Genomic DNA, 13,078 nt, shown 5'->3' with positions numbered 1-13,078 from the left:
TGCAGGTGGGTGTACACATTAACAGAGACTGGAAAGGCGGGGCCGGTGTTGGATGCGGACGGAGTAGTGCACACGGCTGGGGAGGACGTCGCCCTCCGGGGTGACGGTCCGGGTCTGTGACTCTTCCAGTGTTGCTGACGGGCTCTGGGCAGCCAGCAGCGAGGTCGTGCATCTTGGGTGGGAGGAGTGCCTTCACCTGAGATGCTGGCCTGACCTGTGTGGCGTGTGCAGCAAGGCTGATGCGGGCGTGGGGTTGGAGGGTGGCGTGTCGCTGCCCGAGTGCCTTGGGCTACGGCTGGGAATCCTTCTGGCCGGCTTCTTAAGGGAAAAGAACCAGATTGAAAGAAAAAACCTCCCTTTTTCTTCCAGAGCCTCTGAGGGCAAGACCGTGGAAGTGCCTTACAAAGGGGATGTCAAGAGCACTATTTTGGACATTCTCGGGGGACTGAGGTCTACCTGCACCTACGTAGGGGCTGCCAAGCTCAAAGAGCTCAGCAGGAGGGCGACGTTCATCCGGGTGACCCAGCAGCACAACACCGTGTTCAGCTAACCTCGAGATCAAGGACGAGACGACCTCCAGCCGCCGGAAGCGTCTGCACAGGCCTGCTTTCCCATCCCCCTCCTCCTGTGATGGCAGAGGTTCCGGCTGATCCCAGAAGCAAGGCACTTCCTGGGTCAGCGGTTGGAGCTTAGCTGCCCGGAATGTGTAACCTTGTTAAAACTAACACTCACACCTTTTTCTTTTCTTCCCTTTTTTTTAAGAAAATGGTTTCACTTTAATATAATGCTATGAAGACTTGCCTGCGTGCTGGAGTCTGCATTTGCAGGACCAAGTGGTCGGGGGAGCTGGGGGGTTTTCTGCCTTCTTCCCACGCTTGGCTTTTAGCGGTCAAGGTACCTGGGGAGGGGAGGATTGGGGGGAACCACAGCTAGAGGAACCGGCGTCCCCTCCATCCAGCTTTCGGTTGCTGGAAAAGAACAAAAGCAGTTGACAGGTGAACCTGAAGAATTGGTTTCCGGCAGGTGCCCCCCAACGTGCGGTGACGTTTCCACCACCTTCCTTGCACGTGCCTTTTGGGAGCAGATCCTCCATTGCTGCATTTGGTGCTGCTTCTAGGAAGCTGTCCCTGTCCTGGTTTTTCATTTGGTTTGTTTTCCTCCATCTCTTCCCTCTCCTCCTTAGTTCTGGCTCATCATGTTGGCCTCTCAAAGACAGAATATTATTTTGAAGTTCCATGGGATCTTTTATTGAAAGGTTATCCACTGAAAAGTTGGCAGGTAGAGTCCCACTGGAAAACAACCAAAACCTTGAGCAGTGCCTTCCTAAAAGGCATTGGTTTAAAATCTGAGACAGAACCGTTCCCTTGTCACGGTTTCCAGGAAGGACCACTGGGCACTACTGTATAAGGGTCTGTTCATTGGTGACAATGGTACTTCCTTGGAGAAAGGAGCTGTGGCCTTGGCAGGAATCCCACAGCAGTCCACTGTGACACTTAACAGTGAACTCGGGTGAATTAATGATGACCGGCCACTTCTTTTGAAGCATTATTTGAATATTAGGACTGGGAGGTGTATGCAGCCCAGGATGTTTTACTTTATCTCCTTTTAAACGAGGCTAAAGAAGCAGATATGGGAGTTAAATTTTCTCTGAAAAGACAAGTGACAGCCCTGGAGCAGAAAGGAGCCACACACTCCTACTGTGTAAGAGTGAATTAATTGCCTGATATCCATGGTGACTGACCCTGTAAGGAATCCAACCAAACCATGGCACTCCAGGTACTTTCAGGTCCGAGTTTAGTCTTAGAAGAATACCTTTAAAGATCCAGCAACTTGAACTCCGTTGTAATGCTTTTTGCTCCTAAATCCATTCAGAATACTTCTTATACTTGTAGAAACACGAATGGCTGCACATTTGAGATGAGGGTCTAAAGGATGTGGAACATCAAGCAAGATGTGGGGCATTGCTGGAGGCACCCCACCTCTTCTGTCTGCTTGTCTGAGGTATGAGCCCCATGCTGTTCCTGTGGAAGACGGTGTTTTACACTTGAGCCCTCGAGTGTGTTAGCTGTAAGAGAATATTTGCAAAATAAGGGAGAGAAGTGGAGAAGTCTTAAATCCATTAAAATGGACGAGCAGTAAGTAATAAGGAAACTTCCAGAATGGCATCCTTCTCCATACTCCTGGTCTTGGCTTGGGGGTCACCTTCTCCCATCAGGGTGGAGCACACGACGGCATCCCTTTGGGCAGTCCTCTCCACGGTGATGTGCACCTGCTTGATCCATCTTGTGCAAAGATTTTGCAGACTACCTGCTCTTTGTTTCCACGAAGGCGGGAAGGCAGGTCCCTCGCTCACCTGGTTTTTAGGGGAGCGAAAACGTGACTGACTGCAGAAGCCAAAAACCTCATCATCAGGATCATTTTGAAGCAGAAGTTTCACTTCTGAGGGCCCCTTACCCTCTGCAAGTTCATCTCTTGTCTCTAGTAGCCGTGAGCATGGGGGATCCTGCTCTGGAGCAGCCCTCAGACCCTGCTGACTGCAGGGCTTCCTGTGCAGGGGTGGGTGCCAGTGACCAGATGCCATTCACCTTAGGCAGCTCCACCTGTGGGCTCCTGCCGTGCTTCTGGTGGTTTCAAGGTCTGCCTCACTGCAGCATGTGAAGCCAAGGCTTTTCTCTAATCAGTATGACTGCTCCAGGTAAGTCTCACAGCTACTGGACCCCAAACTTGTCAGGACCTTTAGCATCTAATATTAAAACAGCAGGGAAGGCAGCGGTTCAGACCGCTTCGCCAGACTTGCCCACGTCTGCCCAGAATGCTCTGGAGGACGAGGACTTGGGCAGCCTTCTTGTCTGGGTTACAAGGCTCAGCTCATCACTGCTAGTTTATACACCAACGTTCTCTCTCTCACACACTAGCATTCACAATGCGTCGGAACCTCAACTCTTAAGTCCTAAAGTAGAGTCCTGGTGAAATGTCCCCATCCATGAAGCAAAAAAGCAGTAACAGGAAAGGAGTTACCCGTCTCTGCCTGGGCTAAGTGACAACTCCAGATTTAATGCCAAGAGCTCTCTTCCAGCTCTGCAGACCCTTAGGGCTGGAAGGATTTGATGGACATGCATGCAGATGCAGGCACAGGGCTTCATCTGCTTGGGCCCTGGAGGAACTAGTTTCTGGGGCAACTGCTGAGCCTCATCTATCTGAGACTGGGCACCGTGCAAACCTCTGAGTTTCTACAGGCATGAACTACAGGAAACATGAATGAACTTTCTACCTTCAGACAACTAACCAGTATACAGCAAAATTGTACAGAAATGGATGGATAACGCTCTATGAGCCAACAAAGATGCCAAATATTGTTGAAAAACAAAATTATCTCATCTCTTGCAAACAGCAACGCTCAGATAGGAGGAACAAACATGAACGGGACAAGCCAAGACATCCGATGTTGAAACATGCCTTTTATCTCAGAATCTCATCGCAAGCAAGACCAACCCTCTCCCCACCCCCAAAATTAGTAGGAAAGGCAATGCCTTATGTCACCCTCCCCACCACACACCTACCCAGTGATGACGGCAGATTAAGTAAGAGGGAGGAATTACGACCACATCCTCAGCCTTGTCTTTCTCCGAGGACCTGACACAAGGTAAAGACACATTTGCAATTGGCACTGTTATTTTATTAGTACGAGTATACTGAAACAATAAACTTGTACTGGTATACAGACAATTTATTTAAAACAATTTTGTTCAAATTTTGAATCAAACATTGTTTTATTATAATAATGAAATAATTTCTACCTAGAAAACCTGCAAGCACCATCAAAGAAAGGGACCATAAAATTCAATAAACAGACTCGAGTGTATCCTACAAATAGACACACCACGATTAGAAAATAGAATATGAATTCTTCCATTTTTTTTTTAATATTTGTTTTAAAAAAGCTAGTGCAAGTACAATATTTTACACTGGAATTACAGAGAGTATGCACGCATATGGAAAAAAGTTCTCCTGTCACAATAAAAGCTCTTAACTATGTATGCACTTAAAATTTTCTTTTCAATAAGGTGCAAAACATCATTCCTTCCCTAGTTCTCCTCTGTACTGGCCATGTCAGTCTGATAGTGCCCTCAGAGTTCTAGTGTCTCTTTTCCCTTGGCCGGTGGGAGGCGTATGATGGGGAGGTTGGTGGGTCGTGAGCTGATATTAAAAAATACAACAGTGTGACTCTCAGAGATGGCTCTGGGACCAGGACCCCACTGGCTAGAAATTAGGACTCTCATCTTAACCGAAGGCCACCACGAATACTGGCTGGGCTCAACTGGAGCCTTTCAGCTGACATTGATTTGGGTTTACAGGGAGCAGTGAAGGCTGAGGAGGAAGAAACCTCCCCGAAAGGCCAAAAGGGCAGTTATTCACAGAACTGAATGCACAGGTATCAAGTTTAATGTTCACTGACTAAAGAATTCACCCCACTCCTGGACCGGATGATTTACGAGTAGGTGGTTCATGTAAGAAGCAGAGGAAACCTACACACCCAGCTTGGTAACCGCTCAGATTTGCTATTCCAGAGGACAGACTGTTACCTCGGCAAGGATGACTGTAAACAGCGCTTCCAAAGGGGGCCTTCAGACTGGCCATGGAAAAGGAGACTGGCTCATCGGCCATCCCAACAGCAAACGAACAAACTAAAGGGAAAGAAAACTTGGGTGAAATCTCCAATTATCTGCAGTGGAAGACTGGAGTCCTTTCAGATAAGAAAAGTGACGGAAATCCTTAAGAGACGGTTACTGTATAGATACTACCTATTGGCCAAAGCACTTAATTTTAATACAGCTGAACCATTTGTATGCGAGTCATGAGGATATGAAAAACTGAAGCCACTGTTCCCTCCCGCCATCGTACAGGTAAACGTCAGCTACCAGGAACATCGCATGTAACAGTAAGGGAAGGGCTGAGATTCTGAATTTAAGAATTAGAGGGAGATTCGCTCAGTATCCCCCCCAGCTGTCCAGTTTCTGCTGGCTAACTTGATTTCTGGACAGAATATGACTTCTGAGAAGTTGCTCCACATTTATTTTGGCCTCTTAATAGGAAAGAAAAGATAAAAACCAAAGTAAAACAAGGCATTTCAACTGAAATCCTTGTTTTACCGCACCCCCCATTGAACTGAGGTGTTGGGGGGAAAGAAGGCTGAACGTTCTTTTTGTGTGTGTCCTCATAATGAGTCCTGTTTTCTTGGTAGCTAGGATCCCTTGTTACAAACACTTCTTGTTCAGAATTATATTCTTTGGGTTTATTGGAACAGGAAGTGCTGAAAATGTCAATCATCATCTCTGAAGAAAAAGGAGTTGCAATGGCTTAAGAGTTTAAGTAAGAAGGGAGCTCAGAGAAGTACTTTCGGCATAGGAATGAACAGTATTCTCAAATTGCAGAATACAGAGTTACTCTCCCTCAGAAGAGGGTTCTATGTAACAGAAACATAGAGGAAGCATAGGTATAGTTGAAGAGCCTTTTACGTAGTAATTCTTCCAGGCCATGACCATACAAATCTGATCATTTAGACATGACACATTTCTATATACAAAAAAAACATGTAACTTTCAACCTCTGTGTTTTTTTTTTTTTACAAACAAGGTATGAAACTCATTGTTTCAACAGATCCATATCTTTCAAACACTGAATGAATCATTTCGACATTCATTTTTCTTTTGTGCAATTTTTAAAAACATTACCTGTACTCCTCAAAGTGAGTGCTTCAAAGTTTTTTGTCTTCAGCTTCTCAAATTAGGTGTACGTTAAAAAAAAAAAAATCCCACAAGGTATAGTGCTACAAGAAAAGATCCTATCAGTAAGGTAACATATTTGAAGCGAGGTCATCTATGTAAAAGAAATCTCAGCTCCAGAGTAGAGGTGTGCAAACAGTTTGGAGTTTCCCTATCAACAGAAACACAACACTGTCCGTGGAAAAAAAGAGGAAACCAACCCAACACAATGACATATGCATGTGCTTTATAAAAAAGTATCTCCTCTGTATAGTTATTACTGGATGTGTTCTTAAACTTCTCTATTTCAGAAAGTCTGGGTTGAAAACAAGGGGAAGCAAAGACCTCCACTTCACTTTAAAACCCAAAACGCATAATTCCCTTTGTTCTCACATCACCCCGAAGAAGCTGGATTGGGCCACAGAGACCGCTGGCCCTGTTTTCACCTGGGATCATCACGGGTGACTAGGAGACAGGAAGTGCAAAGGGTTTTAGGAGAAAAGAGACCACGGCTTGTCGAGCTGCTTGCGGTTCCTGAAACGGTGGCCGTGACAACGAACGCAGCTCAAGAAGCCTGGCCTTCAGTCCACAGAGCTCTGCTTCTGCACCCAGATCTGAAAGAGCATGGCATTAGTGTCTTCAAAAGCATGTGAGATTCTTTTTCTCTCTCTATGAATAGGTGTCCTTAGTAGTCACAGATGTTCAAGGGTATTATCAATTGTTTCCTTAAAAAGAAAAAATTCCAAAGCTACACAACAAAAAAATAAATTTTGGCAACGTATTTCAGTAAAGATCAAACTATGTGCAAAGAGAGGATTTTATGATTACTAGGAGCTACTGTTCATCGTGAACATGCAGCATTATATTGCAATCTATGCAGTATCTAAGGAGAAATCCACAAGATGCAGGAAATCCAAACATTCCTTGACGTTGTACATCCCTACTCCAGAACAGTCAAAGTGCTGCTTCTGGACACACCAGTGTACCACACACACGCCAGCCCCGTCCCTGAGTTAGAGGTGTGGAAGGTTCCGCAGAGTTCCTTAGGGGGGAGAAGGAGGAGTGCTGCCGGTTCCCGGGGGGGGACAAAACCCAACACACTCACCTAACAGGACACAAAGGGTCACGATTCAGAGTGAGGGATGGGATTGACGACAGCAATGAAAAATAACATCATCCCAAAACAAACTGGGTGAGTTGGAAAAGACAACTGACCAACACAGAAAATTATCCTGAACGTCCAAATGAAAAAGCAATGTTGGATTTCCACTTTAAAAGATTTGAGGTAAGTGGCATCCATCTCTGTGTCCCCACCTCACCCCCAATGTGGCCCAGACAAACTGAAATAATTCTTAAGTTAAAACATTCTAAGGAAGGAACAGTCATTTTATATATTTAGAAATCCCTATAAAGAGAGGTTCTTGTTTGTTGGTTAATTGTTATTTTTTTTTTCTTTTCGCCCTGACTAATTTCTTGGTGATCGTGTTCCACTGTAAACGCAAAAGGCCTGCAGTTATTAGTTTCAAAATGGAAAACAGGAAAGAAGAACGAAAGACGGGTTCAGTAAATATTGCAAAGTGGACACAGTACAGAGGCACATGGCTGATCCTCGTTAAGCTGCACGGCACGGAAGGGTTTCTATGCCTGTCACTGTTAGGTCGGCTACGCAGGCGCAGTGACAAAGGCTGCTCTGGGAGCCTTGGGGCTCGCCAACGTCTGCAGACAAGAGGAGGCCCCTGTCCTCTGGATGTTCTATTTGAAGAGAGAGCTGCCACAAAGGAGTGGTGACCATTGTTCGCAGGTGGCCCCTTCCGTAGCCACCGGCCGGACGCTTGGAAGGCGCGCACACGGCGGTCCACGCTTCCTGCCCACACCCAGAGGCTCGGCTCGAAGTCTCAAGGACACAGACCTGCCCACTCGCGGAAAAGATCGTGGAACATGGGTTGATCCTGGCACTATTGCTCCAGAGTGCGCCTCAGAAAGGACTCTGACTCCCTCCTGTCTGCACTGCACATTCACTACTCCTCGCGGTGACGGGGGAAGTGCCGTTCTCCCCCTCCACCTCCTTTGCTTGCCCTTTCTGCAACAAGGCGACAGACAGGGCTCCCGAAAGAAAGCTCCCTGCCCCAGGATTCGGCATCCGCAGCAGGGCAAACGCGCAGCAGGAGGCCCTCCCCTTCCTGGCTCCTTCCTTCCAGCCCTTCTCTGGCCAGAACAGGAAAGAGGGACCGAGTAAGGAAAAAGCCAAAAGGGTCCGAGCTTCCTCTAGAGCACACTGGTCAGACTCTATTGGCACGGAAAATATTGCACATGCTAAAGAAGCAAGAAAGTGAAATGGGACAATGTTTAGAAAGAACCAATTATTTGATAATTCCTATACCCGAAACAGAAGCACAAAAACGATGATGATGTTCCTATTGCTCCAAAACCATGTTATGTTTTCCCATTTTAGTGTTGGAGGTGTGGATCCAGTTAGTTCGATACTCGAAAGAAGCCAAAAGGTGGTGGGTGTTTCTCTGAGTCCACATGAGTTGCTGTAATTAGTAGTACTGGTGAGGACGACGTCTATGATGGCAGCCCCGTGTTCCTCTTACCATCAACACAAAAAGAAAAACAAAGCCTAATAATTGCAAGTGCCCTGAGCAGAATATATGGAAGATTAAGCAAGTTCTCTGAACAGAGACATTTTAAAAAATACAGCACTAAATAAGCAATATGACTGCAAGAATGGACTCACCCAGCTCTCTGCTAGCATGCTGAGAGGGTAATGAAAATCAAAGAAAGTCAAGGACTGGATCTAGCTATCCTAAACCTATTGCAATGTTTTTGGTACACCCCAGAAAATGGTTTGTAAAAATCAATAGTTCTGCTGAGAGCTAAATGTGAATACTAGATAGCCAAAATGTGGGTTGACATTAGAATTTTTGTTTAATTTGTGAAATGGAAAAAGTACTGTTCTCAATGGTAAAAGAAAAATCAGGTATTTGTTCAGATAAGTTGCAGCCATTCCAAGTAAGAATATTTAAAAATTTCTCCCTCCTTATAAAACTTTTTTTTTTAAAGCACTTTAAAATGCACACTCAAAACCCACAAACAATATTTCAGATCTCTGGGAATAAAAGGTTTCAACTGTGAAATACCCTTTCTGGGTTTGTACCAAACATTAAATCTTGATTTGATTTCAGATGGAAAAATAAAAGTCATTCTGAAAATAACATCGGTAACAACAACAATAAAGTCATCGTTTTCTTAAAAAAAAACTTGCTCACATACATAAATGTCTTTATGGAAAACTCTCTCAATGAATCTGAAGAAAATTCTCAGAGTTGTCCTGCTAAGACCTGGTTTTATGTGACAGATGCGGTAAGAAGACCAAAATGAATTCTGAAAGGAACATAACCTTATAAAATGGCCTAGAGTTTAGGCAGGTTAGAAAGTAATTTTGCTACATTTATTTATGCTCGTTCAGTCCCCCAAACCTTTCCCACAATGTTATTGGATAAAAACTGCAGGAATATCACACAAATTATAAACTCAAGATGTGCAAATCGCAAGGTTCTTTAAAAGTTCGTCTTAGAAAGAAAAACACTGGACAAAAGTGAGTATTCTTTTTTCCATCCCTTTCCTCTCAGTTCCTCTGCCAGCTCTGCATATGCTTTTAATTCCTTCTCAAACATCAAAGTGAAGAGTGCCTCCTGTCAGGCTGTACTTGGTGGTCATTCATTGTCACATACTAGTTCAAAATTCACATTCATCCCATTAAACCACATTGAAACTTTCAACATCTTGCTCCGTGAGAAACTCTGCAGAGCTGAAATGTAGTTACAGTGTTGAAAAAAAAAGAAAGCAACTTAGTTTTTCTTCCCAAAGAGTTTAAAGTGAGATACAGTACTTGTTGAATGAGAGACCAAGATGCTTGGTAATAAAGTGTGAACAGCATTTTAAGTGCTTAGAGATAGTAATATATATGCTTATCTTCAAAATCTAATTCCTCACGTCACACTGGAATCTGAAAAAAGTGGCACCCGAGTTGTCCATAGTCATGAACTATAAACAGTACTAGAGTTAAAAGACAGAAGATTTGCAAACCCAATGCGAAGAGCTTCCGTGGCTCTCTTGAAGGGCAGTTTGTGTCTATCTCTTGGGAGTGAAGTCAATGCAATTAACCTGATTGGTTTTCCTAACACTGCACAGAGACCAGGGTGGGTTTCACTCTCCGCCACCTCTGCTGCCCACCACCCCCCGGGTGCGGAGTGATGGCGGCAGGGGCTGCCCTGCCCACCACGATGCCCTGGAGACATCACTGCACTAGTAAAGCAGAAACGAAATCCCACGGGTGGCAGTTGCTCTTTAAAAAAATATCAGTGCAGTCAGGCCCCATGGGGGGAATATATATCTCTATGATTAAAAGTCGCTTTTATTGTAAAATATGTTGGAGGAAAAAAAATGTTCTTTTACACGGTTAGTTTTCCATCTGCTGTCTGACGGCCTCTCTGGGATGCCCTGAACCTGGGGTCCTGATGCTGATTTTGCACGTGAGAACCTCATGAGGACATTCCCCTGGACCTCCAATCCCGTGCTGAGAGCAAGAGAGAGGGAGGCAGAGAGAAAGAGACCCTCACCTGCCGTGGCACCCAGGCACCCTCACTTGCACGCACGCACGCACCCCCTGCAGCCCGTTGTCCCGAAACCGGGAGAAGTGGGCACCCCATGGGTGCATCTGCACTGCTAGAAAAGGCAGGCACCATGGGGCCACGTTCATTTCCACCAGGACGCCTGCCTAGAGCCCGGGCTGGACCTGCCCCAGACCCTGCCTGCCCACCCGCTGAGAGACACGCGTGGAAAAAGCATATGCACCATCTCCTGCCCAACCCCCGCTGTAACTCTAAGGACAAGGTTATAACAGAACCCTAAAGTAAGAGGATAACATGTAAATACTGTGTTATTTAGCCTACAGTACAGTAATCTGGATACAAATGATAAAGGAGGGCCAGATTTCCTTTCCCCACACGGCCTCTACTTGCCTACATTAGAGCGGCCTTCAATGCAAATCTTAACCTCCTGAGAAATGAGAGAAGGCTTAGGAAGAGTCAAAGGTGGCTCGTCTTCCGACTTCTCCAGTTTGCGGCTCTCCGGCGCCGACCACCTCCTCTTCCTCGTGGCCACGGGCTTGCTGGGTTCTATTTTGGTGAGCAAGGGCACGGCAGGCAATCCAATTTTTTCTGGAAACTTCAGTTCGCCATTCTCAGAGAGCATCTGGGCACTTCCCTGATTGATCCCGTTTTCCTGCTCGGCGTACCTGTGTCTACTGCCCGCGAGGCCGTCGGTCTTTGAGTGCTTCAGCAGGACACTGGCGGGGTCCACGGCCTGGCCCTTTTTAACAGAGCCATTCTTCAGGTTCTTGAGGGTGAGCGAGATACAGACATCCCCAACGGAGAGTTTAGAACACGGCAAATCAAAGAGCTGGCTGGTTCTCTCCGGGCAACAGGATGACCAGCCCTGTCCAAACACAAAAAAAGGATACTCTACCAAAACTTCCACGCTGACCTGTGGGAACAGTGAGAGACAGGGAGAGGGAAGGGAAGGAAGAAATGAAGACATTTTATTCTTGTTTCATTGTATACATTACACGTACACAGACATACATACGCATAGGTGAATGGAAAAAAATAAGACTCAGTTCCCCAAACCTCCTCCACCAACAGATGCAAGTGAGGCTCTTAACTTTCTGCTGTACCTGTACTTACCGTATATAGATGTTGGGTAGAAGCCGGTAGAAGTCCATTCAGTATTCAAAATGTCGTTTTACCGTGTATCAGCTCTACAGCTGGTCTCCATTAAAACAAGTCAGTGGAGCCCCAAGGATGAGGGAACACCTACTTAGTGTTCAGCACTGGGCTAGCCGCTGCACGTGACTCAAGCCCAAGGTATATTCTTGCGGCTTATTAGCTCACTGGACAGATGCTGTTCTCGTGTATAACAGGGCTGAATATGGATCAGAGTTAGATTGTATTTAAGCACCATAAGGCAGGCACTTATGTGCTCATCACTGTGTTCCTGGCCCCTAAAAGAGTACCTGGCACATGGTCGAAACTTAATATTTACTGGATAAATGAATGTGTGCGTACTCTAGGAATTTAGGGGGAGCAGAATCAGTGAGGGCTGGAGAAAGCAGGGAGGGCTTTCCCAGGACCCCAAGGATGGGCAGGATTTGGAGGGGTTTGAGGGTGAAATGAATACAGACAGCTCAAGGGCTTGGCCCATCTACATGGGCAAGCCCCAGGTACTCAAGTCAGTCTCTCTTTTGTTTGAAAAACAAATATCAAAAGCAGGGGAAGCCCAGTATCCTTTCAATATCTGCCATTTTCTCTAGGCTACTATGTGCCATTCACTGTGATGAATTTCAATAAATTGAAAACAATAGTCTTGGTCACAAAGGAGTTCACAATCCAATGGGCAAGAGAGGCACATGAACAATAGCTGCCAATCAATGTGGCGAGTGTGGTCACAGAGTGGGGCTCTAATACTTTGCACGGGATTAAGCTGTTGGAGGGCAGAGGAAAGGCATGGAAGAGGTGAGGAAGGAAGTCTTTTGGGATGAGGATACACTGTGCTGAGTTTTAAAAAACAATGGGCCTGGAGGAGAGAGGAATGATTGCAAGGAGAAGACATTCCTGGAAGTAGGGATATGTGAACAAAGGCAAGGAGGTGGTTTGTGTAGGGATTTGCAAACTTCCAGTGCAAGTATTACTACTGACATTAAATCAAGTTGAAATGCACTTGAGGTTTGAACAGTTTAATTTTCATAGACATTTAATTTCTTCAACTTTATGCTATATAAAAAAGAAAAAGAGAAGAATGAAGTAGTTTTAAACAGTCAGTTTTCAATGGCTTTTGTAGATGTAGTAGACCAGTTAATTTGGACCAACCTTCCTGATGAGGGCAACTAAATACTCTAAACAAAAAAATCTCTGGACAAAATGTAAAAGAAATATGTTTTTCTTATGGCAGTAGACACAAAATATGACAGTAAAAAGGTCATTGGGTCAGGATCAGGAAAGGGTGTTGGCCAGAGATTTGAACCTGGTGTTTGATGCTATTTCCCCCTAAGGATATGTGTACATTCCAAAGTGGGGCAGTTAAAGTGGGCTTTGGGTAATCTCAAGAGCATGGGAGGTGGGTTTCAGGGGGCAGGGAATGGAATTCAGGGTAAGCCACAGGAGGGTGCTCCCTCAAAGCACTGAATTCCAGAAATAAGGTGAAGCAGAAGCAGACAGTTCCTCTAAATGTCTGAAGCTCAGGTTTTAATCATCTCA

General features: G+C 45.5%; 2 protein-coding genes across 5 annotated transcripts in view; one reads left to right on the top strand and one right to left on the bottom strand.

Annotated features, from left to right (window-relative positions):
* Positions 1-3,189, top strand: part of GMPR (guanosine monophosphate reductase) — a 38,460-nt gene extending 35,271 nt beyond the window's left edge. The window contains exon 8 of the mRNA XM_081245989.1: positions 370-3,189. Coding sequence (XP_081102115.1) covers positions 370-550 — 181 coding nt within the window. The 3' untranslated portion in view covers positions 551-3,189. The remainder of the gene's footprint in view (positions 1-369) is intronic.
* A 1,475-nt stretch (positions 3,190-4,664) lies between these two features.
* The window catches only part of ATXN1 (ataxin 1), a 414,991-nt gene continuing 406,577 nt past the window's right edge, over positions 4,665-13,078 (bottom strand). For all 4 annotated transcript variants that reach the window (XM_081245982.1, XM_081245984.1, XM_081245983.1 and 1 more), the window contains one exon: positions 4,665-11,309. In XM_081245982.1, the coding sequence (XP_081102108.1) occupies positions 10,779-11,309 (531 nt within the window). In that variant the 3' untranslated portion in view covers positions 4,665-10,778. The remainder of the gene's footprint in view (positions 11,310-13,078) is intronic.

Source organism: Mesoplodon bidens (assembly GCF_964165515.1).
Source record: "Mesoplodon bidens genome assembly, chromosome: 10".
NCBI classification, from domain to species: domain Eukaryota; kingdom Metazoa; phylum Chordata; class Mammalia; order Artiodactyla; family Ziphiidae; genus Mesoplodon; species Mesoplodon bidens.
This window is presented reverse-complemented; position numbering and strand designations above follow the sequence as displayed.